The sequence below is a fragment of the Lontra canadensis genome, unplaced genomic scaffold (genome assembly GCF_010015895.1).
Source record: "Lontra canadensis isolate GAN:19392208 unplaced genomic scaffold, GSC_riverotter_1.0 scaffold12, whole genome shotgun sequence".
In the NCBI taxonomy this organism is placed as follows: Eukaryota; Metazoa; Chordata; class Mammalia; order Carnivora; family Mustelidae; genus Lontra; species Lontra canadensis.
The window spans coordinates 25,103,147-25,130,241 of record NW_022631006.1 but is presented as its reverse complement, the minus strand read 5'-3'; the positions used below and the strand labels follow the sequence as shown (position 1 = coordinate 25,130,241).

The 27,095-nt window shown below is 35.0% G+C and overlaps 1 protein-coding gene across 1 annotated transcript in view; it reads right to left on the bottom strand.

Moving 5' to 3' along the window:
* The window catches only part of AQR (aquarius intron-binding spliceosomal factor), a 101,146-nt gene that overhangs the window by 8,194 nt on the left and 65,857 nt on the right, over window positions 1-27,095 (bottom strand). The window contains exons 20-31 of the mRNA XM_032856905.1: window positions 25,463-25,704; window positions 23,751-23,897; window positions 22,872-22,941; window positions 20,264-20,374; window positions 17,358-17,467; window positions 14,296-14,431; window positions 11,984-12,193; window positions 10,283-10,420; window positions 6,259-6,330; window positions 4,995-5,182; window positions 4,174-4,345; window positions 1,835-2,005 (exon numbers count right to left, since the gene is read on the bottom strand). Of these exons, the coding sequence (XP_032712796.1) occupies window positions 1,835-2,005; window positions 4,174-4,345; window positions 4,995-5,182; window positions 6,259-6,330; window positions 10,283-10,420; window positions 11,984-12,193; window positions 14,296-14,431; window positions 17,358-17,467; window positions 20,264-20,374; window positions 22,872-22,941; window positions 23,751-23,897; window positions 25,463-25,704 (1,767 nt within the window). The remainder of the gene's footprint in view (window positions 1-1,834; window positions 2,006-4,173; window positions 4,346-4,994; window positions 5,183-6,258; window positions 6,331-10,282; window positions 10,421-11,983; window positions 12,194-14,295; window positions 14,432-17,357; window positions 17,468-20,263; window positions 20,375-22,871; window positions 22,942-23,750; window positions 23,898-25,462; window positions 25,705-27,095) is intronic.

Sequence of the window (27,095 nt, the reverse complement as noted above, 5' to 3'; positions counted from 1 at the left end):
CAACAACTGGTACACTGTGAATCTTGTCAATTTTAGCCAACCTATTTGGTGTACAGCGTACCTCATTATAGTTTTAATCTGTATTCCCCTGACACAAAGAATGATGGTAAGCACTTTGCATGTGCTTATTGGCCATTCCTAGGTCTTCTCGTACGAAGTGACTATTCGTTTGCCAGTTCTGTATTGGGCTGTCTTTATTTAACAATGACTGTTACAGGAGTTTGTATATTTTGGATTTTAGTCTTTTGCTCTTATGTGGGGATATATTCCCTGGAAATTTCTGTTGCCAACCCGACCATGTGGAGAGCTTGTCTGGGAACTGGGCTCACACACTCTCAATGGCAAAGGAAGAGGATGAAATGAACACCTTGGTCTTTGATACACCATGGAGTCACTCTGGAACCCAGTCTTGGAACCATTTCACTTTTGTCTTCTTGTTACGAGATGGGGGGTGGGGAGACTTTCCTTCATTATTTCAGTTTTTCTGTTACAAATAAAAGGACTCAGATACTGAGGTTCTTCTACTTTTAAGCCGTCTCCATTTCAAAGTTACTAGTTTCTCATTTTCACTTTCTATGTGGAGCATTCAGTATGTCCTTGTACTCCTTTCAACTTTGTCTCCATTTCTGTGTTTTTATTTTCTTCCAGCTCACATTTCATCTCTTCCTGAGTTATTAAATTTCTCTGCTTTGTAGCCTTCCCCCACAGAAATGGTTACTTCATTAAGCATTTTAAAATTCACAGCCAAATGTGTATTCAAAGTTTTCATCTGTTCCAGACCAACATGTTTTTGAAGCAAATGTCTTGTCGGTATGTTCTGATGTCCTCCTTTTTTCCCTATATAAATTGAGCTCGTGCTAGGTTCCTTTTTCTACTTCATCACTGAATAAGTGGTTTCTTAGATTAGCTACATGCCTCTGCTACTGTAGAGACAAGTCTGCTTTTGGGGGAGCATGGCTCCACTTCTTTGAACTAGTTTGGGACCAGGAAGGCTCCTGCTCACCCCAATTTCACACCCACTGTTCTGTAACAGGAACATGGCTCTTGTGTGTCAGAATATGCCACTCACCTTCAGAAAGTGTTTCCACTGGTACTTTCAAGACTGGTCCTCTAAATTCTCTTTTTCCTAATTTTCTCCTTGATCTTAGTCCTCTGATTTGTGTCATCTCACCAAAAATGTCATTTGTCCCTCCCTCCTCCCATTTTCCTGCTATTCTTGGATGATTTCCAAGAAAAAGTGAAAGAGCTTCTATACAGCCATATTTACAACCAGTCTTAATTTCATCATTAGTAATACAGTTGTTATTCTAAACTTTCAGCCTTTTATTGATATAATCAAGCATCTTACTTGATACTACTCCATAGGACACAAAAAATAAAAGTATAAAAAAATAATCCTCAGATCCAAAGGTACTCTACAATCTTCCCTTATTCTCAAGAAAAAACACTCCCACACACACCAATAAAACAGTATAAATTATACCTTTGAAAAATAATTTTTAAAAGCTACAATCCTACTTCTACTATAACAGTACATAAATAATGTAATTTTATTATCCTTCATTTTACCAACAAAAAGTTTCAGGATCATTTACTTCTGATTACCATCAACAAAATCTTCAATGTGGTAGTTGAGACAGAAGTTCATAGTAAACCAGTAACACTGTCAGACAGGACTGCTAGAGAATTATTTATAGCTCCTTTTATTTTCTTATGTCTTAAAAGAAGATAGCAAAGAGACATAGTAGAACAACATAAATAACTCGTAATAAATAAAATTTTCCCATCTTGCCAACATGATGAATAACAGAACATATCATATTCACAAAATTACCTTATTTGGTCTTCCAATCAATGGATTGCTTCCACATCGTCTATTGATGATGTCACGAATAAGATGCTTTTGCCCATTATATGTTGTTAAAATACTGATCTTATCAGCAGGATAACCAAGTAAACACATATACATAAAAAGTGCCACCACATATTCTGCTTCTCCAAGATTCTGTAATGTAAAAATGATAAGATTATGCATTTATTTCCTTTTTCAATTTTGCAGAAAAAATGAGTAAGTGGCACAACTGTTCATTTATCACACCTCAAGAAGTGAAGTCAACTTGGACAAGTGAACACCTTTCATAAAACTAAGGAATAATCCTATCCTAGGTTAACATTGATAAATAAAGAGAGTATCTGGTAATTACTTCTCTTCGACACTTAAAATGTATTAGCAACATACGGAATCATCATAAAATAAAAGTTACCAACTTAAAGGCTTAATATTTCTAGGTCCACAACAGTCATAATGCAGATCAATAATATTCTGCTGCAGTGTACTGCAACTGTAGGTATAAAAGAAATACTACTACAAAGAAGCAAAGTCATCGACTAAGAAGCCCGTAGAAAATCCAGTCTAATAGCGTATGTGTCTAGCTGTACTGCAGTGCACTCTCAATGTTGGGGCAATATTTTTTTCTTTTTCCTCACACTTCTTAGTATTTTTTGTGTTTGTTCTCTCCTTATAGAGAGACCACTTTAAGTGGGAAGAGGATGTGGTCTCAAATTGGTGGGTCTGGCTTATGTTCATGCTTAGCTGAATCTGAAAGTGCGGAAGTGCACACAAGGCTGCTCTGTCCGGTATAGTAGAGACTAAATTAGAAGCATTAGATGAGAGAAGAAAGTAAAACAAGAATATAAAACATAACATGAATCAAAAAAGAAAGACAAGAAGCTGTTTTCATTTAAAGGCAAAAGTACAATTCAGGAACGCCTTCAGAAAAATCATTTATATTCTAGTTCTTGGTGATACTCTCACAGCCTGAGTTACCTCTTTCATTTAACTTTTCTAGTTCTTTGGAAGACAGGAAAGAAAAACAGCTACATGTGTATGAATTTTTCCACTGTCTACTGATAGCAAACTACCTTTAAGTGTTAGTTCTACTAGTATAGATAAAAAAACAATCAACCAACCAACCTTTTGGTGTATATGCTGCTGGATCTTTTTATGTAGATTATCTGTATAAACTTCCATGTTTTGCTGTACCTCTTTAAAAATAAAATTGGACAGGGTGCTTGGGAGCCTCAGTCTGTTAAGCATCTGACTCTTGATGTCCTCTTGGGTCATGATCTCAGGGTTGTAGGATCAAGCCCTGTGTTGGGCTCCATGCTCAGGGGGGAGTCTGCTTGAGATTCTCTCTCCCTCTCCCTCTGCAGCCCATACTCCCCCATCCTCACTCTCTCTCTCAAATAAATAAATAAGTAAATCTTAAAAAAAAAACACAGGACCCTATATGATATATTTTACAACCTAGTTTTTTTTTTCATTTAATATAGCATAAACATTTTTCTTGTCAGTAAATGAAGTTATAATATTATCATACTTAATGCCTATTCATTATATGGAATAGGTATTAATGTAATTAACCCCTACTGATAGATACTTTGGTTGTTTCTCATTTCTAAAATAATATGCAGTAAAAGAAAAAGATCTGATGGACATTTCAGTATATAAGTCCTTGCAAACTTGCCCATTTATTTTTTAGGATAAATTCTTCAGAGTGAGGATACTGCTTTTAATACATACTGACAATCTGTTCACCAAATTGCTTTCCTTCTAGTATTGCATGAGTATAAAATTTCCCTAAACCCACTCCACACTGAGTATTATCAGAGGTGAATATACAGTCTAGTGACTTTTACTTGCTACTGATCTTTTTTTGTGAACTGCATATTCTTATCCTTATTGCATTTTTCTGTTGGGGTGTTATTTTAAAAAGTGATTTATAGGAGTTCTGTATATATATATTCAGAATTCAACCCACTGTTAAATCTTGGAAATAAATTTTGGTCTCAATCAACATTCTTCTTTATGATTTCTGCTTTTGGTAATGAGCTTAAGACCTTTCTCACCCTAATGTTATCTATTATAAATATATATATGCTATATATGTATATATTATATGTTAAATCACTATCTTCTTCTTTCTAGTGTGTTTACAGTTTCTCTTCTTTGGTGTACATATCTTGAATCTACCTGAAACAGAATTCTTGTTGTGAGGTGGCAACTTAATTTTGTTTTTTCAGTGGCTAGTCAAATGGTTCAACAGCACTGATTTAGGTAGCAATTCAGCTAGTTAATGCAAAATAAACTTAGAAGTTTTATGTTTTTCTTACCTGATAAAAGTAAGGATTAGGTTCAGACTCTCCCACTCCTTGAAAATCTTCCACATTGATGAGTTGGAAGTCATAAAGCAAGCCGGCATTTGCTGTACTAAACTCTGGCAAGAGCTGCACGTGGGGAAGATTTCCCAGATTCTTGTATCTCCAGTTGTAGAGGTTACATAAGCTTTCCAAAGATAAACAGCCCCCAAACAGGAAATATTAGTGATGCAAAATTTGGATTCCTAAGGTGGTGTGTACTTCCTTTTAATTTTCATGTTTAACTATTTTGCACTCATCTTTTTAGTAATAATCCTTTTTTAACTTGTCTTCCTGCTTTAAGTAACCAAAGGTCAGCAGACTTGATGATATTATAGAAATGAAATTACTTGTTTTATGAGGTAAATGCTATCTTTACTCCTTAAAAAAAAAAAATCAAGGAAGTCTGTAAACTGAGGAATACTTTGAGGTAATTATGAGAGAGAGCCTATACACTTAATATAAGTAAGAACTGGTGTGTTTTTCTCTTGTTCACCTTTTGTTTTAGATTTCAAAATGGTATTAACTGTGTATCTTCTGGGGACATGAAGAAAGGGCAAGGGACAGTGAAAAGAAGCTTTAGTTTACAACTCACGTAAATTAGTATCAGTGAATTAAGTGTAGGAAATAACTCGATCAGTTCACACCCCATGCACAAGGCAATAAAGGTGCTTTCAGATTTGTAGATGGCAGGTTCCTAGAGAGCAGGGAATTCTAGAATCTACTGAACATACTATCAAACAGTTGGATCATGGAGCTGGGGGTCCTTAAATAGGGAGTACTTAAGGCTCCTTTACCTTGCCCTGGCTCTTCCTTGAGCGTCGAGATCTACAGTAGGAACTCCAACCCGGACAAAGCGAGTGAAAAGAGATTGTTCCATGTTTGAATACTTCTGAAAGGCCATATTCTTAATGACTGGAGGTAACTGGTGATGATCACCAATCATAATCCAGCGTTTCAGTCGGCTAAAACCATCTTGAGGATTCTAGAAATGAAATATGAGGAGATGACAAAAATACTCTGATTAATATATTGTCCTGTTAGTCTCTAACCAATCGCTCAAGAGTCCTGCTATTTAAAAAACAGCTTTACTGGCTTACTAATTCTCATTCACCAGTTCCACAGAGAGGAATCTGGAAAGTTTATAGAATGACTTGTGAACCACAAACAGGTGCCATCACCCTTATGACTGACAGTGGGTGAGGGAGGGTGGAGGGATTGAGAAGGCGAGCATGGAATTACCCTACTTTAACAGGTAGGGCAAGCCAAGAGAGGCTCAGGTCAGAATTGGGTAAATGGTGCACAGAAAGAAAAAGATACCCAAGCATTGAAATGGACAGATGTCAAAGTAGATACTCTATATTACAATCATGCCAAGAGCCAGACTGAAAATCTCCAAAGCAGTAAAAATTATGTCTTTAATTTCCCACACTACTACTTCGATTTGCTACGTTATACATCTTATTCCTTGAAACACACCCTGATAAAACACATTCTAAGTCCCAAATAAGTTGGCTTAAAACAACTTTTAGAACCCAATTTATCTATAAATTAAAGCAGTCTCTATTCTTAAACTGGGAATTCCACATTTTGTTTTTAATTCTTCCATAGTAAAGACTATTGTACAATAAAAAAACATTCTTAAACATCACCATTTCGCTCAGAAAAATTAAGGCATAAAAAAAGAAAAGCAATGTACTCAGTGAACATCAAAAACAAGTCTAGAAACAACTCTAACAAAGGAAGAGAAAAAAATAGCTCATCTACCCTCCAGACGGCGTAACAATGTAATTTTCTTGATTAAAATTACTAAGTCTTTTCAAAACTTAAAGATAAACTATGAATTTTTAAATAGTACTCCCGGAAACAAAACAAACTACTAAATAATCAGTGAATAGATTAAAGGACGTTTATAGGCTTAAAATAGAATAGCAAACATAATGAAGTTAAAGAGAATATGTAATTATGATAATTAGCACCCCAAAACTGTGTAGCTTTTCGACACTGTCCCCCGGAATTCTTCAAACTCTACTTTCCTTGTCTCAGATCTCCATTTCTTACCTGTAGAAGAAGAGGTATAAAAGTTTCTATCTCCAGAATCTGAGCAGCCTCTTCCATTAAAATGTTGTCATACTGAGATGGAGAAAAAGGAAAGCTTGTCAAAAAGACAGCTTGAAAGCCAAAAAACTACCACCATAATTACAACAACTATCCAAAGAAACTCCAAATAATTTCAGATAAAAATATCATACAAATTATTCAAACAGAAAGTTCATGATTTTTTTATCATGATACCCCTGCTTTTTCTAGTTCAAGTCTGTTACCTCAGGCAAGCCCCCGAATACATAATTTCACCTTGAAGAGATCCTACATAACATTTCTTGCATTGCGTATCAATTTAGTTATTTTCAGTTCAGTTCATTAAGTTCTACATAAGCAAGAATGAATTTATGATTATATATGAGGTCATTTCCATTGGTATTCTTACCCCAGGTAGTATTTTGGGGTATTTTTTTTCCCCTTATGACTCCTACCCAGCACTTGACAATCTACCACTGTTTTATTCCTGGCATTCAATGTGTCATCAAAGCATGCAATTTTATTTCAGAACTCTCTCACCATTTCTACTACCACCACCACTAAATTCTAAGCCACCGCTCTGACTACTACCAGAAATCTCTTTTACTAGCCACTTCCTGGCTTGCCTCTCCTAAACCACTGATACAACAGGCATCAGCTCAACTGGTTTCAAACCCTTCACTGGCTTCCAATTATCTTAGGAAAAAGAGCCTTGAACAAGGCCTGTAATAGCTATATTAATCAGGCCTATATTCAATTTGACCCATCTTCCTCTCCTCCCTTAAATGCCACCTTACTCCTTACTAATTAAGCTTCAACCACGTTGACATATTTCATTTTCTTAGAACTGGCAAAACCATTCTGGCCTTAGGTGCTCTACAATACCATTCACTCTTCATTTTTTGTCTGCTTGGCTCTTCCTCATTCTTAAAGTACCTGCTTAAAACCCACTTCATCCATGTCTTCTCTGACCTCCCAGGTTAAACATGATTTCACAGAACTCTCTTCCTTTGTCTCACAGGACATTACAATTTGTAATTCTATCTGTATATTTACTTGTTTGATGCCTGCATCCTTCCACTATCCCAGCTTCCAGTAACATCAGGCACTGCACATTTATAAAATAATAAAAAATCAAGTCTTTCTAAACATTAAGAAATTTCATTCTTTTTTGATGATTACTGCTCTCCCATCTGCTCAATTCTCTTTTAGATCTATTCTCAACATGTTTTCCTTCCCTTCCACTTCTAATTCTGTTTGTTACTTAGTGTGACATCCTCTTCCTTGTCTTATTGGTAAAATACCTTCTTTGAGAATCTCACTAAATACAAATTACAGTTCCTCTGTTCTGTGTTTTTGAAATTTTCTACTCTTATTTTGTCTCCTTGGAAGGTAGACGGTAGGAGCATATTTACTCTCTATGCTTAATTAACTCTATCTTTTATTTATTTCATTACGATTTTTTTTTTTTTCAATTTCAGCCATCCTGCCAGGGTGACCTATTAACTCTTTTTAACCCACTGAGCCACCCAGGCGCCCCTATTTATTAACTCTTTTTAAATGAATTGTTTACATATACTGTAATTTCTGTGCTAGTCATTTTTACCAAACTATGCTTGTATTTGTTTGTCTAAGACAAGTAGCTGACATGAATTTCAACTGGGCATCCAATGATGAAAGTTAAGGTTCAATTCTGTACTGTTTCTTATTGAACATACCTAAAGGTATGTGGATAGGGTCTTCTCTAGCTCTATCTGATGCTGAATTTCCCTATTACAAGTATTAATTAGGTCATCCTGGTGGAAGCTTAGGAGGAGGAGTTCTAAGATCCACATTTTCTCACAAGTCCCTGTGTGGACTCAGAGGATAATAGACATGATATGCAAAACAGAGTGGGAGCAGCTCAAGATGGTTTCAAGAACCTGCTTTCTGAAAAACAACTCTGAAAATCTAATGCAAATTAACTTACAAAAAATGTATGTATAGATTCTGCTTTTTAAAAGGCAATTTTAATCACAAAGCAAAATTATAAAATAACCATACTGGGCATATTAAGGGAAGAAAAGAGCACATGACTGTGCATGCATGTCTCCTTGGGGATGGCACAGGGTCAAAAGACAATGTCAAAAAAGCAGATTGATTGCCATTGATTTTATAAAGATTTTATTTATTTATTTGACAGAGAGAGAGCGAGAGCATGCATAAGCAGGAGGAGCAGCAGGCAGAGGGAGAAGCAGGCTTCCTGCTGTGCAGGGAGCATGGCTCAATCCTAGGACCCTGGGATCATGACCAGAGCTTAAGACAGACGCTTAACTGACTGTGCCACCCAGGCACCCCTAAATGCAAATTTAACATTCTTTATTGATACAGATAAAAAGAACACAGAAAATACTAAAAGTTGAAAGAATGGCTGATCAGGGGAGTAGGGGACTGAACTTCTCCAGATGAAGTAGCTCTACAAGTTCTTTAAATGCTTAAACCAGATACAGGGAAAGTTTGACAAAAATAAAACCTCAAAATTAAAAATATAAAAGATCTAAGGACTACTATCAGTGCTTATACTAACTATATATGTATAGCACCATGTAAGCAAATGATTAATGAAAGTTTGATAGGGTCCAAGTAATGTTTTTTTTTAGAATACACATGTGAGGAGTGCCTGGGTGGCTCAGCTGGTTGGGCAATTGTCTTTGGCTCAAGTTATGATCCTGGAGTCTGAGGACTGAGTCCCACATAGGGAGTCTGCTCTCCCTCTGACCTCCCCCCTCTCACGCTCTCTCTCTCAAATAAATAAAGTCTTAAAAAAAAAAAAAAGAATATGCATGTGAAAAAAAGCTGCACTTCATAAAATATTAATTATGACTGTATCATTTCCCTTATTAAACTGATATGATTTAATATCAAATACAAAGCATATTTTATATGTCAGTCCCAAGAACAAAATATTTAGATGAAAATTCTCACTAATAATTTGCAAAAGAGTAATTCACACCACTAGCACAAGTTCACAGTACCTTTTAATAAAATTATCGTGCTTGTGCTAACCTTGCAGCTGAGGAACCTTCAGTCTAAGATAGCAACTATTCTATCACCTTGAATTTATTTAGCACTTATCCTCCAGTGAGCTCACATTTAAAAATTGTCAGTCACTTTCATTAACAACAAATGCTTAATGTTAACTTTGAATTCAAACCAGTACACAAACCCTATTTTAAACAACAGATAAACCAACTGCAGCGAAGTTAAATGATTTTGCATTAAAGTCAGAGTTTAGGCCAGTATCAATAGCAAAGTTATAAAGAGCCTGCAAATTCAAATTTACTGCTTATTTATTACATTCCATTTTAAACAAGTCATAGGTTATTAGGCTATGGTGCCCATTAGCTCTTGTGTCTTTTTCATATGATGTAATCATTTTACTATCTCATCTTCAGTCTTATAAATAAGAGTACTCCATATCCTCATATGGAAGGCTTTCCATCTACTGAATGAACAAATTAGTGGGAGTGGATGTGTATTTAAAACATGAACAATGTAAGCATATAAATGTCTAATAGGTGAAAAACACTGTCAAAATTTTTAAATAGTTTTTGGTTATGTTTAGAGATCTTTTTAACACAGTGAAAAATCAATTTACCTTAACAAATATTAGAATTTGTTTAGACAATCATATGGTTATGTTATTTAATGGACATATAACTGATAAACAGACTCATAAAAATCAGATGTAGAGTTCACTAATCATATAAACAGCAGAGATTACTATCACTTTCAGAAAAGACATTTTTAAGTAATTGCAAATGTGAACTTCAGTAAGAGGTAAGCCAGTCTTCAAGGGAAATGGCCTTGGTAAAGGAAAGGAAAGGAAAAGAAAAGGAAAGGAAAATTTAAATAAAAAAATAAAATTTAAAAAAAAGGAAAAAGGAAAGGAATGAAAAGGAGAGGAAAGAGAAATCTAATAGCTGAACAGCTGATCAATTGAGGAACGAAACTCTTAAGTCCCCACCTTGAAACCTAGCTTGACTAAATCATGTCGTTTTAAGGCAGCATGAGTACATGTCATAGCAATGATTTTGGCTTCTTTCACCAGAAGGTATTTAGATCTGTCCAGTCCACTTCGAAGCAGTTCAGAAGCTCTGAATTCCTATGGAGTGGGGGTCAGGGAGAGAGTATTTTAGGAAAATAAACACGTTTCATGCATACATTCACATAATCCAGTTTATCAGATTTAATTCCTGATTAATTAATATAAATATATCACAAACTAAGCCTAATGAATCACAATTCTGTTCATTATTAATTAGGTACTAATTGAGTTCATATAATAACTGACACTCAAGCTATAATTTGGACCATTTTTTGTATAAGGTAAAATATTGACAGTTATTAACAAGAATACAGAATAAAATATCACCACAGTATCTACTCAGGGTCCCTCCACAAAAACAGAAACTTTTTCAAGTATTCATAACAAAGGAAATTTAATGCAGGGGGTCTGGCTTCACAGGTGACAAGGAGCACAAAAGCCAGCCAGGGAATGAATGGTTGAGGCAACCCAGAGATTAGCAATAGCAGGAAGTTTGACCATTCCTAGGCTAGAACAGATCAGAGAAGGAGGCAGTGTTTTCAGAGCCCAGGGACGGGGGTACCAGAACAAGCTACAACAACTATCATAGCAAGACAGGCCAACAAAAATTGGGGCCATAAAAGAGATGAAACCCAAGACAACTGGTGGAGAAATATCCTAGCTTCTCTATTCCTGTCACATTTTTATTGGCTAAACCCAGCCAGAAGTCAGCTAATATGGGAGGCCAGGAAATTAAACCTGACCATGGCAGAGGATCCCCACAGAGCAGGGTAAAATGACAGACAATAGAGATTAAGTGAGGAGCAACAAGCCTAAGCAGAGTACCTAATATCAAGTGTTATAAATTCTGAACATTATGTCATACTTTAGATATTTTTAACATTTTTGTTTTCCTAATTAAAACATGACAGATACAGGAGAAGTAGTCTGTTTAAATCTCTCCCTACCCCTCCCAAGACAACTACTATTATGAACTAAATGCTCTTATTCTTTTACTTTGTTTATATAATCATAAACATACTCTAATATTGTTTTGTAGGTTCTAAAATTTTATTTATTATTATACTATATATTTATTTTGTACCTACATCTATCCACCTACCCTCTACCTAAGCCATACATCAATATTTACTGAACATATACTATGTGAAGTAGAGATATCATCTTACCTAAAAGGTACAAAGACAAAACAGATAAGGTCACTGCCCCTCTTACCTGGAATAATTCTAAATCATCTTACTGAGGAATCTGAGCCTAAATGTGATCCCTTTATGAGGCTGCTATAATCCTCCAATGATATTTTCCATCATTTGGAAGTGGCATTCTCAGATTCCAACTCAAAGAAACACCGTTGACTCTCTTGAGGGAAGCATTCCTTTCTTAAATGCTAAGCCTTTTATACCAGAAAAGTCAGAACAATGGGGACTGAATTTAAACCTTAATTTTTACTCAGTTCTTGAACTAAAACTATAAATGTTTTCAATAATCTCACTTAAAAGTAACAATCTGGTTTGTAATGTGAATATTCCATTTTACCTCATTAAAAACAAAAACAAAAAAAAAAACCAAACAACTTAAAGCCTTTAAAGCCAAGTTAAAAAAAACCCTGAGAATCCTTACCTCGAGCTGAGTGAAGATTTTCTTAATATGCCTGAAACATCCTTCAGCAATTTCCATGTCTTCTTCATAAGATCGGCCTTTAAAAATGGGTTGAGGGGCATTTGCAAAGTATTCATGAAAAGGGAAGAAAGTGGAGACTTCCGTAACATCTGGCAGCGCACTACCTTTATTTTTCACTTTGCTGATATATTCTTCCCAACGAGACATGACCTGTGAAACAAAGGGACTTGGGATTAGATTTCTTAGTTAATTATTATGTCTTAAATGATAAAATAAAAAAGAAATCCAGTAAAAATAAGACCTACTTAGTAAAGGGAAAGAAAAAGAAAAGCAATCCCTGACCTAATGGGACTATTTCTTATCCGAGTCACTGACAGACTGCCTTTTAATAGGTGTCTTTTAAGATTATTGAACAAAGGCTCTTTAATCAAAACCAGAGAAACTAGGGGTGCCTGGGTGGCTCAGTTGGTTAGATGTCCAACTCTTGGTTTCAGCTCAGGTCATGATCTCAGCCTTGTGAGATCCAGTTGGGCTCTGCGCTGGGTATGAACCCCACTTAAGATTTTCTCTCTTCCTCTGCCTTGCTTCCCCACATTGCCCACCATGCTCTCTCTCTCAAAAGAAAAAATATATGTGTATATATAAGGATAAATAAAAATATAAATAATTTATGAATATACATAAACCAGAAAAAACCTCAGGGTCACCTATGGGACTTTATCTCAGACATTTCAGATTCTCCATGTATACTCAAAACAGTATTACTGATGCTTAAATAACAAACAAACAAAAAAACCCCAATTCTCTGGACAAAGAAATTCTGATATTTTTTTCATTATCTCAGTTTTTCTCCATATACATTAAATCCTACTTTAGCAGCATTTTAGTAAATGCCAACCCTTCTCCTAGACCTTTATGATTTTTCCAATTCTCTTTGGTATATTTACAAAGCACTTCTGTTAAACTGAGTATATATTTGAAAGCTCATTTTATGACTTTTGTGATGTAGTTATCCTGGTACATTTTACTATGCCTCTACCAAGCGGTTCCTGCTTAATCTCAATTCTGGTAATTCTCCCAGTCAGGGTTTCTCCAGGAGTGGTTCTTAGGCAGAACATCTAAGAGGCTAAATAAAGATGTAGATGATTCCTGGATGCCACCTCCTCCTGAAAGAGACTCTCTGGGGACAGAACTTGACAATTTCCTTTTAAAATAACTTTCCCAAGGCGATTCTTACGTGTTGAAAATTGTTGATCTGTACCGTGAGGCTCCAAGTTCGTTTTTCTCAAATCGATTACTTATGCCTCCACAAATTTTTAGATTATTTCTCCTACTTTTAAAGGTAGTTTTCACTGAGAGCCTAGTGATTTTGATTTTGTGCCAAATACACATTTAGGCATGATATTATCCATTATTCGAAGTTCTAAACTGCCTGAGTCCAATGCAGGCTACTTTGTAAGATGATGTTTATCTTCTCTGTGTCATAAGAAACCATGAAATATGATCATTTTGAATGGACTGATCTGGTCTGTGCATCTACTTATGAGCATACACCCATTCTTTATTTTTATTCTTTTATTTTTATCCTTTTGTATTCTTTCTTATACATTTTAAAATTTCAGTGTTACAATTTGGATTTAAAATATACAAATAGTATGAGTACAAAGAGAACAAAGTTACATAAAATTCTCCATTATAGGATTATGCCTTAAACTGCTTAAAATTATTAATAAACCAGATGACTAAAGGTATATTTTTGTTCAAATATTTAGTTTTCCACTTCTCAATGATTTTCACACCTAAAAAATTAACCCTAACCAAAGCAAAAGCATACCTCTAAATTGAAGTCAAAAGAATTTTTAACTACTCTGAAATCAGTTCTAAAACGTAACTTATTTTTAGAAATTTGAAAGGAGAGTTATGTTTCTCTTCATTAGCTGATTAATATGAATAGAAGTAGGTTACAGAACGGTACTTTGTTACCACTGGGTAGCTAACAAAATTAGTTATATTTCTACAGTAATGAAAACAAAAAGAGAGACTAGAAAATTTGTCAGTAGCAAGAAAGAAAAAGGAAAAAAATTTAAAAAGTAGCAACACTGGCCTTTCAGTAAATGAGTCATAAAGAGAAGCTATTTAGCTAAGAAAATAAAAGATAATAGGAAATACAAACATTTAATAATCACAGATCTAGCTCGGGCAACAGCACACATTTTAAACTACTAAACAAAAAGGCTTTCAAGAGAATTTCAAGAACCCATCTCAGTGTCCAACTGAAGACCATATGATTTAAAAACTCTTAAATCTCTTACCTGATATAAAAAGAAATAGCCTGCAGTTTCACAAGTATACGAAGCATCCCCAGGAACCCCTAGACTCTTTTGTAATCGTTTAACTTCTTCTAAAAGTTCTATTCTTCGAGCCAGGACATAATTAACTCTTCCATATCTAGACATTTCAATTAAGCAAAAAAGCAAAGTTATGTAATGATGAAACTTATAAGGATACTGTCAGCAAAACATTTAAGAAAATCATAATGGGGCACCTTAGGTGGCACAGTCAGTTAAGCATTCAACTCTTGGTTTCGGCTCAGGTCATGATCTCGGGATTGTAGGACTGAGCCCCTTTTTGTGCTCCATGCTCAGTGCAGAGTCTCCTTGACATTCCCTCTCCCTCTGCCTCCAGCCACTCACATGCCCCATCTCTCTCTCTCTCTCTCTCTCTCTCTCTCTCGGATAAATAAATATTAAAAAAAAAAAACCATAATAGAAACTATAAATGGGCAAATAGGAAAATAAAGTGGAAAACACTGTTTATATTTAATATAAGTGGTAGTTCTTGGATCAGTGTTGATCTGTAAACATCTTAATGGTCTGTGAGGAAGGAAAATCAACTGTATCACTAAATGCACCATTTAATTCATTTTTTTGGTTTGTTTGTTTTGTTTTGTTTAAATAACAAGACCTGGGGCGCCTGGGTGGCTCAGTGGGTTAAAGCCTCTGCCTTCGGCTCAGGTCATGATCCCAGGGTTCTGGGATCGAGCCCCGCATCAGGCTCTCTACTCAGCCGGGAGCCTGCTTCCTCCTCTCTCTCTGCCTGCTTCTCTGCCTACTTGTGATCTCTGTCTGTCAAATAAATAAATAAAATCTTTAAAAATAAATAAATAAATAAATAAATAACAAGACCTTCACAAAGAGGGAAACAGTACAGTGCATTCTGGTGCTAATTCATCTTATCACAGACCAAGAATACATAGTTTGCAGATTGGCTGCTTTGAATAACCCTGTTTTACACTACAATATAAGTAGATTAGTTCTAAAGGCTTCGCAAAGTAATTTTAAAATGTATCTGATCATTCTTTGTTGTCTCAGCATGTAGTCTGGCACCTGAACCTAGTAGGTTCATAAATATTCGCTGAAGAGGTAATAAAACTGAAATTTGAAGAGTACCTGACTCAGAGGCATGTAATTAAGGGAAAAACAGTGAACCAAAACTATTCCCATAATAAAAAAGTACCTTCTATAACAACCATTTAACATTAAACAAAAATTAAAATAGCATAAACACATACACTGCTGCTGTCATATTCAAAGACTGGACAGAGAGAAATCATCTTCTTGAATTCTCCATAGATCAGATATTCACCTCTGAGCCAGCAAGAATGATTGAGAATAAAGGGATATAAGAGAGAGTCTATGTTTAAAGAATTTTCCAACTTAGAAGGATATAAATGTTACACCAGGAAATCTCTTCTGTTTGCTTATCTAGAGTTGAATGATTTTTCTATCATCAACATTTTGGTAATGAGAAAAAAACTGAAGATGCTTATAAGGAGACCGTAATAAAATATCAAAATTCTTGTGATAAGGGTTAAATTTTAAGAGCAATATGCAATGGAACTCTGTGTACTATTAATTCCATTATTCCACATCTAAAGTTATATTAAAAAAATTCTTAATTTAAAGAAGCAATGTATACAATTATAAATAATAGCATGTTTACAGATGATTACTAAGAAGAAGACTAACAAAAGTTGTCTTGCAGTAGTGGAATTATGGATTCCCTTTCTACTATCTCACAAAGTTTAAAAAATTTTCTTTAGGGAAAATGATATTACTTTTATTATGAAATGATACTATTTTTCTTTTCTTTTTAATTACAATAAAAGGAGAAAAATTAAAGAATATATCCAACTGAACAAGCTCATACCTACTAATAAGACCTGGGGCTTAGCTTATATATCAGAAAGCAAAAAGTATTTTTTTCTTCAGAATCTTGATATTACCTGAATTCTTTTTACACTTCTACTTCTGTTCTATTATAATATTTTTGAAAAAAACTATAAATTCTACTGCAGTGTAATTATAATTATAGCATTTAGCATTTCACCAGCAACTTTATGTTCACTAAATGCTGGATTATTAAATTTTAGAGTCTAGCTCACTTTTGTAAGTGGAATATGAAAAAATATACACGGCAAGAATTCAGAGATCTCTGGCTAACCCCAAATTAAGAATCTAGAGCCCCAAATAACTTAATGTGTGCTGCTCTTGCCCTATGATTTTTTAGAAGCTAACAAATGTTTGGTGAGCTCTGTGATACAGGAACTCAAAATAGATGCAACATAATAATTTAACACTCCTTTAGCTCTTTTGATGTCTATGATCAATTTAGCCAAAGGTCAAGTTTAATAGCCAAAGGCTGTACTAAATATGTGCAGCTGTTTGTTATGATTATTAACTGAAATCATGCTTTCAAAATGGATTTAAATATAAACAAGTGAACTATTATAAAGAAAGTTTGAAGAGAACACCTAAAATACTAACAGCAGAAGAAATCTGATTTGTAAAATTTTAGTCACTTTATTTCATGTAATGTTAAACATAAAGTCCAGCTAAATGGCAATTAAGTACCTGTAATAAGACTTACAACCCCAAAGCTTATACTGTCATTAATCTTCAATGTGTTTCATTACATTTTTTAATTGATACCTAAAATACGCACAAATTAAATGTCTGGATGAAATATGGAAAGGATCAGGTGAACTTGTACAGTTTGAGTTGGCAACATTAAAAATTATCTCAATAAATAGAGAACAATCGGCAATATGCAAGTTTTAAAAGATGAAAAAGATAATGCTCTTTACTGAAGTAATATTCTTTAGTAAAAAATGGCATAAACACAAAGAACTGGAGTTGAGAGAGATCATGGCCAGACGTTTAGGTCAACTACAAGTAGGTTATGCTACAACCTTTCAGAATCAAGTTGTATTATTTATGACTCTTGTCTCTTGGTGTTTCTTTAATAAAGAAAAAGAGGAGAAGGTTAAAAATTGTTTTGTATATCATTTCAAAACTCATCCTCATTTGCTTACCTGCTGAAATCCTTCTCTGTCTCCAGCTCTTCTTCCCCATGACCGAGACGCAGGAGGTGGCGCTCATCAATGTCTAAAGCCATGATCTTCTCAAACAACTGGTTCAGGGCCTGGAGAATAAAACAAAAAGGATAATGGTGAATTCTAATGAACCAGCAGCTGCTTCAGAAGAAAAACCAAAATTTAGGAGGATAGAAAAGAATGAATATTGCCTAGTCAGAAAAGAATCAACTTCAAAACACAGAAACAAGTCTTATGTCAGGGCATTTATAATCTAAATGAAACAGTATTTTTCTTGATTCCTGATATTGTTGCCCACATATATTTTGGTCAATTAATTAACTGAATACCATAAAAACCATCTAATCATTAAATCTTTGCTTCTAATTTATGAAAAAAATAAAGGCTTCGGATCAGTTTGTCTGCCCCAAATAGTAACAGTTACTAAAATAATTAATAACCACACCAAGATTTCACTCAATAGAATATCCATGGGTTGCAGAAAACTGAAACATTTTTGTGGTTGGTGGACTCTCAGGTAGTGAGTATGTAGGTACAATATATCAAGAGGACCACAGAGGAGAAAGATAAAGAGCTTCATTCAAATCTTAGGCCAAAGGTCTAAAGTTTTCTATACAACAATGAGTAGAGCACTCATTTATTGCAAACTATTCTGATGGAAGCCATCTAGAAGTCACTCCTTTCTACCTATGAAATGCTCATATTTAGGGTTCCCTTAAATCCTAGTATTAATTACCTGAACATCTGCAGTTACAATGTGTTGCAGAAAGGCAAAAGTTCCATAGTATGGAAAGATAATGTTAATTTTAAAGATATCATTTAAAAGTCAGCTAAACATCTGTCTTAACTACTATCAATCTAAACCTGCCCATGAAGTCAACATCCAGTCTTATAAATATCCAGGTATATAATATAAAAACAGATATTCTTTGCTGTCAAAATTCTAGCAGTCAGAGCTCAGATACTGAAGAAATCAATATAAATTTTCAGAAAAAAATTCCCCAGTATCGAAACTCTTGATGTTCTCCATTTAAAACCTGGGATCCAATGGATCAGACCACACGGCATTATTCATTATCCAAACTCAGGAACCACAGAGATTTAGAGAACAAAAAATACTCCGACATTGCACTCTCAGAAAAAACTGAAAGACTTCATTATGAATTAAAGCAATACTGAAGAACTGTTTGCAGTTACGTATGCAAATGAAGATCTGACAAAGGAAACAACTGTAAAAAGCCACAAATCAACAATTTAATAGATGTCACTGAGGATGATATGATTATCAATGGTCATTCATTAGCAAACAATGAAGTCTTCTGTTATATTGGTAAAACAACCTTCTCTGTAATTATACTATACAAGTCAATCATAAGTAGAAGATTCTACAGAAAGTCATTATCAAGTTATGACAAAACTAACTAAAAATACTATGTTAAAACAACAACAGATGAATTACTCTTTATTCATTTTAAGAATCTGGAAATAGGTAAGATTACTACAGATTAAATTTCACTAAGAAGAAGAAAAAAGGCCTTTACATAATTTGTTTCTTTAATTAAGATAAAGCCTAGGTCAACCTTTTCCCCCTGCACAATTTTATTATAATATTGTATTACTATATACAATATTATTGTACAATTGTGTATTATATAATTATATACAATTTAGTACAATATTGTTATTATTGTAGAATAACACACCATTACTTAAAAACATTGAAGATATAAAAACAAGTGAATGAACTGGATATGAATGAGCTAGATAGCATTAACCTTAAAAACCGGTATACTAAAAGTTGATAACAGAGTAAGTGACATTTTGCATTCTAAAAACCCAGATCTGTAAAACAAAAACAAAACAAAACAAAACAAAACAAAAAAAAACCCAGATCAACTCTTAAGGAAGTGGCCAACTGAAATCACCACTTAGAGAACATAAGTACCTTTGGAGGTTAGACTATGCTGCACGTTTCATGATGTTCTGAGAGCTGCCTGTCACATTTTACAAAAGAGCTAGTGAATGTTAGTTGTCCTACTCATCTCTATGATAGTAACAGCTTTAGAAGAACTACCATAGCACACACATAGATATAAAGATTATTTTTCAGACATTATTTGAGAAAAGTTTGTCTTTATTGCTTTAGTGGTTTATAAATGACTTATGTATTGAATCTACAGCATAAATAGTAGTCCTTCCAAGTAACACATATTCATATATAGACCTCATAAGGATATATAACTTAATCCAATGTTAATACATTTGAGCCTTAGTCTTTTGGTAATATTCATCCTACTAAAGGATAAAAAATGTTACCAGTAGGGGCACCTCGGTGGCTCAGTGGGTTAAAGCCTCTGCCTTTGGCCCAGGTCATAGTCTCTGGATCCTGGGATCGAGCCCCGCATTGGGCTCTCTGCTCAGTGGGGCCTGCTTCCCCGTCTCTCTCTGCCTGCCTCTCTGCCTACTTGTGATCTCTGTCAAATAAATAAAATCTTAAAAAAAAAAAAAAATGTTACCAGTAATGGTTAATGCTTTCAATCTCAAAGCTTCAGCATAGCATGGGAGATGGTGGGGAGCAAACCTGAACATACATCCAAGAATTCTTCTTAGCTTTCCCACATTTTTACCCTCTCCATTAGAAATAAAAGATTGTTTTTTTATTCTCCTAATATAGTCTGGTTATGACCAGTAACAATCCAAGAGTAACTTAACAGCAAACACTATACTCATCAATCTTTCAGTATTCTGTTGTACCTATGACCAAGTTAGCACACAAGCAGAAATCTCCATTGTGCTTTCATTCATTCCTCCCTCTTTTATCTTGCCTACCATCCAACCTATGTATGTGTGTGCATGTGCACGCACTCACACACATACACTCTCACCTGATTAGAATGAGTAACAATCAGAGTCCTCTGCTCTGGGAAATTATGGTAGATGTTGGATATGATCTGGACTGCAACATCTGTTTTTCCAGTACCTGGTGGACCCACAACCTAAACAGGAGATGAATACATATCAAACTCCTAAGTTATCACATTGTTAGAAAATGGACATTCTAAAACTGAGAGATAAATTTAAAAAATTACTGGATAAGTTCAATGACAGAATTGACAAGAGAGTGAAGCTGAAGATAGAGCAACAGAAAAATAAGCAGAGAGAAAAGACTGAAAACAAATGACTAAACAGAGCCTTAGGAATCAATGGGACAATACTAAACGGTCCAACATTTATGCTACTGAAGTCTTAGAACAAGAGGAAAATTTTATGGTATAGAAAAATATATATGAAGAAATGATGGCTGAAAACTTCTAAAATCTGGCAGAAGACTTAAATCTTAATTAGATTTAAATTAGACTTAATTTAATTTAAATTAGATTTAAATTAGACTTAAATAGACTCAGGAAGCTCAGCAAACTCCAAACAGAATAATCCCAAAGAAATCCAAGCCCAGGGGCACCTGGGTGGCTCAATGGGTTAAGCCTCTGCCTTCAGCTCAGGTCATTATCTCAGGTCCTGGGATGGAGAATGCATTGGGCAGGCTCTCTGCTCAGCAGGGAGCCTGCTTCCCTCTCTCTCTGCCTGCCTTTCTGCCTACTTGTGATCTCTATCTTCAAATAAATAAATAAAATCTTAAAAAAAAAAAAAAAGAAACGAAATCCAAGCCCAGACACATTTTAATTAAATAGGTGAAAACTAAAGAAAAATTCTTAATAGCAACCAGAAAAAAATGAAACATTACATATAGAAAAAGGATGTTTCTCATGACTGTGGGTTTCACTCAGAAACCATAGAAGCCAGAAGGAAGTGGAGTAACATTTTAAAAGTTCTGAAAGGAAAGTACTCCATAGAATTCTATGTCCAGTGAAAGTGTCTTTACAGTATGAAGATGATTTAGAGACATTCTCACAAGAAGAAAAACAAAGATAATTCATTGCTAACAGACCTACTCTTAAAAGTGTAAGAGTTCTTCAGACAAAAAGGAAGTGATATCAGAGCAAACTTAAAATTCCAGGAATGAAAGATAAATTGCCAATTTATAATAGATTTTTCTCCTCTAGAGTTCTTTCAATGTTTGACTTTCTGGGGAGTCTGGGTGGCTCAGTCAGTTGAGTGTCCAACTCTTGATTTTAGCTCAGGATATGATCACAGGATTCTGAGATGGAGCCCTGTGTCAGGCTCTGCACACAGCAGAGTCTGCTTGAGATTCTTTCTCCCTCTCCCTCTGCCACTCCCCCTGTTTGCATGCACATGCATGCTCTTCCTCTCAAATAAATAAATTAATTTAAAAAAGTCTGACTTTCTAACATTGTCTGACAGTATTTTTAATGTATATAGATGTAATATCCATAACAAGTACAACATAAAAGGGAAAGGGACCTACACGGAGGTAGGAATCCTTTACTCAACTTAAAAGAGACAAAATAGTGATTCTAAATAGACTGAAAAATTAATAAATCTAAACATATTAATTACATTTAATGTAAATGGTCTAAACACATCAATTAAAATACAGAGATTGTCAGAATGAAGAAGATAACATACCCCAACTATATGCTGTTTACAAGAAGTTCACTTCAAACATTAATAGGTAGGTTAGAAATAAAATAATGGGAAAAGATATACCATGCAAACATGTGGCTATATTAATATTAAAGTATGTTTCAGAACAAAAAAAATTACCAAGAAAGACATTACATAATAATAAATGCATTAATTCACCAAGAAGACGTAACAACCCCGAATGTGTGTATCTATCCATAAATCTTTAAAAAACATGAAGCAAACACTGAATGAAATCAAAGGAGAAACAGATAAATACGTAACTGTAGTTGGAGACTTTAATACTCTTTTTCAGTAATCAACAGAAATAGCAGTGGGATATCAGCAAGGACAAAGAAATATTGAACCAAATAAATCTGACATATATAGGATACTCCATCCCAAAACAATAGAATAAACACTCTTTTTATGTGTACTGAAATATTCACCAAGACAGATCATATTCTGGAACACAAAACAAACTTGAGCAAATTTAAAAAATTAAAAATTGAAATCACACAAAGTATTTTCTCTGGCCGTAATTTAGAAATTACTAAATGGGAGAATAACAGGAAAGTCTCTAAATACTTGGAAATGAAATACACTTTTAAATCAGTAGTCAGCAGGCTTTATCCCTAAAAGGCCAGCAAGTAAACATTTCAGGCTTTGCAGGCCACATAATTTCTGCTACAAGTACTTTAACTCTGCTGTTACAGCATAAAACTGGGCAGGGGCAATTCATAACCAAACAGGCATAGCTATGTTCCAATAAAACTTTATTTATGAATACTGAAATGAGTAGTAAGCAAAATCTCCATATGCAAACAAGGCCACAATGACTTACAAATGCTTACATTCAGTTGGGTTTTTATGTTTCAAATATACTCTAAATATCTGAGGCCTACCTCCTGTCTGAATCCATGTAAAAATGTGTAAAAATAACCCTCTTACCATAGTTAGCCCAGGCTGCATTCCAGCACGGATAGCCTCTATCTGTGTGTGAGTAAACTGAATTGTATTACTGCAAACAAGAGTAAATAAAAAGTTGGTTAAAAACACAGATGAACAACATTTGGTAAAACCTTAGACAACAATATCGGAGGTCTAAATGCCTCCTCTGTATATGCCCCTGTTCTCCCAATCTTTTCTTGCCCCCACCCCAGCCCTTTGGGTGGGTGGGTGTGTGTGGGTGTGCATTTGAGTGTATATGGTAAAACAAAAAACCATAAACGACAAGATTGACCCTCTTAACAAATTTTAACTTCACAGTACTGTATTGCTAACTATAAGAACAATGTTGGATAGCAAATCTCCAGTACTTTTACATCTTACATGGCTGAACCAATCTCTTCTGAATGATTTCCTTCATCTACATCCTCTACTGACCAGCTAAAACCAAATGAATGTTATGGAAAGAAAAGACTATGGTTATTTTTCAATACACTGCGCTCATCCTATACTTCACCTGGAATGTCAAAGTTCCAGTTCCCAATCTAATACCAAATATAATGCTGTTTTTTTAGCCATGGCACTGATGCATGAGGGTAGCTGCTACGTGTAACACATCGTCATGACGTAAGAATGCTGTGCTCAAATTAAGATAGCCCTTTAATATTTATTTCTCATAGTATCCAAAAGTGTTCCTTTTGGAAATATAACTACAGAATGGCCAAAAATGCCTGAGCTATTCAGTTGTCTGACAGAATACAAGGAAAGAGTGTCCAGAAACAGAAGTTTCCTGGGGTTTCTAAAGGCATAGTAAAATTTAAACTATTATTAATCCAAAATAACAAACTATTCATTATTACAATTAATAGACAGTAAAATTACCGTTTGGGTTGGTTGTAAGGATAAGGACCCCTATTAGGAATGACATGAGGTTCAACAATTAAGGTTTTTGCCTCTTCAGTATCTTCATCTTCACCATCTGCATCTTTCCTTTTCTTCCCTTTTCCACTCCTTACTGGAAAAGTTATCCTACAAAATCAAGATCTTTGTTCATTTTGACCATTAACAACATCTACCAACCACCCACCTTGTGCATGACATTGTATGGAGTATAATCAGATCAGAAAGAAACATTTATGGCTTAAAGGAACTCACTATCTGTACATATATTCCGAAAAGAGCAGACTTAAAAGGATTAAAATATGTGTTAATGGTGTTCAGATTAGAAAAAGTCAACTGATGAAGGGAGAATCAAGAAAGAGCATTTTTACGCTTATATCCATGCACTGTAAAGTGCTTTACCCATTGTCCCTCCTTAAATCAGAAAAGACTTCTTGGGAGAGATGGCATCAAAGATGACTTTCCGGGGCGCCTGGGTGGCTCAGTGGGTTACAGCCTCTGCCTTGGGTTCAGGTCATGATCCCAGGGTCCTGGGATTGAGCCCTGCATTGGGCTCTCTGCTCAGCAGGGAGCCTGCTTCCCTTCTTCTCTCTCTGCCTGACTTTCTGCCTACCTGTGATCTCTGTCAAATAAATAAATAAAATCTTAAAAAAAAAAAAAAAAAAAAGATGAGTTTCCAAGAACTTAGACATACAAACATGGAAGGGAAGATATTCCAGGAATACGTAAGACTATAGGTTCAAGTACAAGTGGCCAGTTCTGCTAGAATGGACACAGTAAAGAAAACAAGGCTGGAGAGACAGGCTGAATCCCCGTTATGACACCCTTAGAATGTCAAGGCTTTAAGATTTTATTTATTCGAGAGAGCACAAGCAGGTGGCAGGAGGAGGGGCAGAGGGAGAGCGAGAAGCAGACTTCCCACTGAGCAGGGAGCCCAACACAGGCTGATCCTGGGACCTGGAGATCATGAGCTGAACCGAAGGCAGTCACTTAGCTGACTGAGTTACTCAGCACCTTAAGGCAGAAGTTCTTAACCTGGGGTCAGGGACATCTCAGGAAGTAATGCCCCCCACTACCTGGGGGAGTCAATGAATACATTAAAATTAAACTAAAAAAAAAAAAAAAAAAAAAAAAAAAAAGAATTCTCTATGTACACTTCTTCCATGTAATAGTATTCAGGGAAGAGTGATAAGTTGCTGCTTCAGGTGCTTTGTTCCATTTCTACTCAAAATTAAAACCAAAGCTTCTTTAACATGAAATATAACTATATTGTGAATATTTAAGTTTTGTGAGAGCAAGCAAACTTATGAGAAAAATAGAATTTTTCTGAAATCAAAAGAAAGTTCAACATCCCACAACTATGTCTATTAATTAGGAAATATACCAGATTATACATAATAAGCAGACATATTTCTTTAGTCAAATGCTATAAATATGTTTATATAATGCTCTTCAGACAACAAGCATTTACTGATCCCTTATCAGACGTGAGGCTACTTTTATTACTGTCTTAAAATTGTTTTCTATACTAAGAAATAGAATCAAATAAAGTAAATTTATCCCAGTCATTATTTGGTGAAGGTAAAGACTGCCCAAACACAATCAAGATATTTAAAATTTTAGCTAGAGTCCCATGGCCTATCTCACACTGGCTACAGAAAGTTTGAAAGGAGTGTATCCACTTCTGACTTTACCTGAAAGGGGGTATCTGTAGAGCTGGGTCATCCACAGTTACTTTAACATTATGACCAGGAAAGCTGGTTTTTAAATGTTCGATGGAGAGAAACGTATCATTGAAATCAAGAGTGGCAATCTGATTGGGCATTTTTGAATAATGTGCACTACTTGGATCCCCATAACCCAAAATGATGTCATGCAGCCAGTCAGGTACCACACAATCAGTATTCATCAGGTTCCGAATGGTCTCCAGCACAGCCTGTCAGGGAAAGGACAGAAAAGGGTTGTGTCAAGAAGCCATCTCAAACATCTGCACTTCAGTGGAATGCAGAGCTGGCTGCACTAATCCAGAATTCCCGAGTGTTTCAGGGCAAGAAGCTATTTTCTGCTGACAGGTGCTTGGCTAGACTGAATCAACAGCTATATTTTCAGCTGATACCATACAGGGGAGTTAAACAAAAGACCAAACTTAGCAAGGACAGTTTATCCATTAGGAGTTCATTTAGACACAATGTCATAAATGAGTTCATCACTTGACTCCCGTTGGGCAGAAAGAAAACCTGATCAGGACTACATAACAATAAGAAAGTATTATAGAACAGACGCTTAAAGAGTATGTTTCCTCTCAGAAATTCCTGGGCAGATAATAAAAGAGGAGAGCTCTTTTAGTCCACAGTTCCTCCATGCTAAGATGACACACAACCAGAAACATATTAATATATGCCTCAGTTGTGAAACATCTCATAACTTAAAAATAATAAAATTAACAGAAGAAATAAAGTTAGAAATAAAAAATAAAGTAGACAAAAAGATAAAAGTGAAGTGTCAAATAAATTTCAGAATGAAACATTCTACAATAAAAAGCCATTGTAATTGTTAATCTATACATTATCAAAATTACCAAAAGTCAAGGCAAACTTTCAGACTTTCTAATAATTACTTGTACAAAGTGCTCGATCTCCTATATGGAAATCAGAAGGCTAGGCTATTAACTAGAAAGACTAAAATAACAAAACCAGCCATTTTTATGTCACAAATGCTATATACTACAACAGGACAACAAAGTAACAGGACAGTGTGTGTTATTCACACTCCTATCACATCACCTGGTTTTATTTTTTTTTTGCACTAATCACTACCTGAAATTCTCTTATTCATGTACTAAGTTACCTGTTTATCATTTGTCTAATCCCCACTAGAATATCATTTCCATGAGAGCAGGGATCTAGGAAGTTTTACTATGAGATGGGTAAATCACTGGATGGACACATCAATGAGTATGTTCACATAATGATGGATAAGACAAGAGCTCTATCTACTAAGAAAATTAAAATTTTAGTAGGGAGAGGAAATATGTCCTTAAGCAATGACACAAAGCAGCAGAGTGTGGTCAATAATACAGAATATTATAAAATACAATGGGAACACAGTTCCAAGACAGACACACGCAGGGAAGACTTTTGACCTTAGGAAAGGTTTCAGGAAGGAAAGTGGCATTTCAATTTTGCTCAAACAAGGTTCCTGTGAAGGAACCTTGGTTTATTTCATCATTAATGGAAAGTCACAGAAATGTTTTGAGAAGCTGACTGAAATGATCAGTAGAGGCATATGAAAAACAGGTGACTGACCAGGAGAACAGGGCTAGGGCAG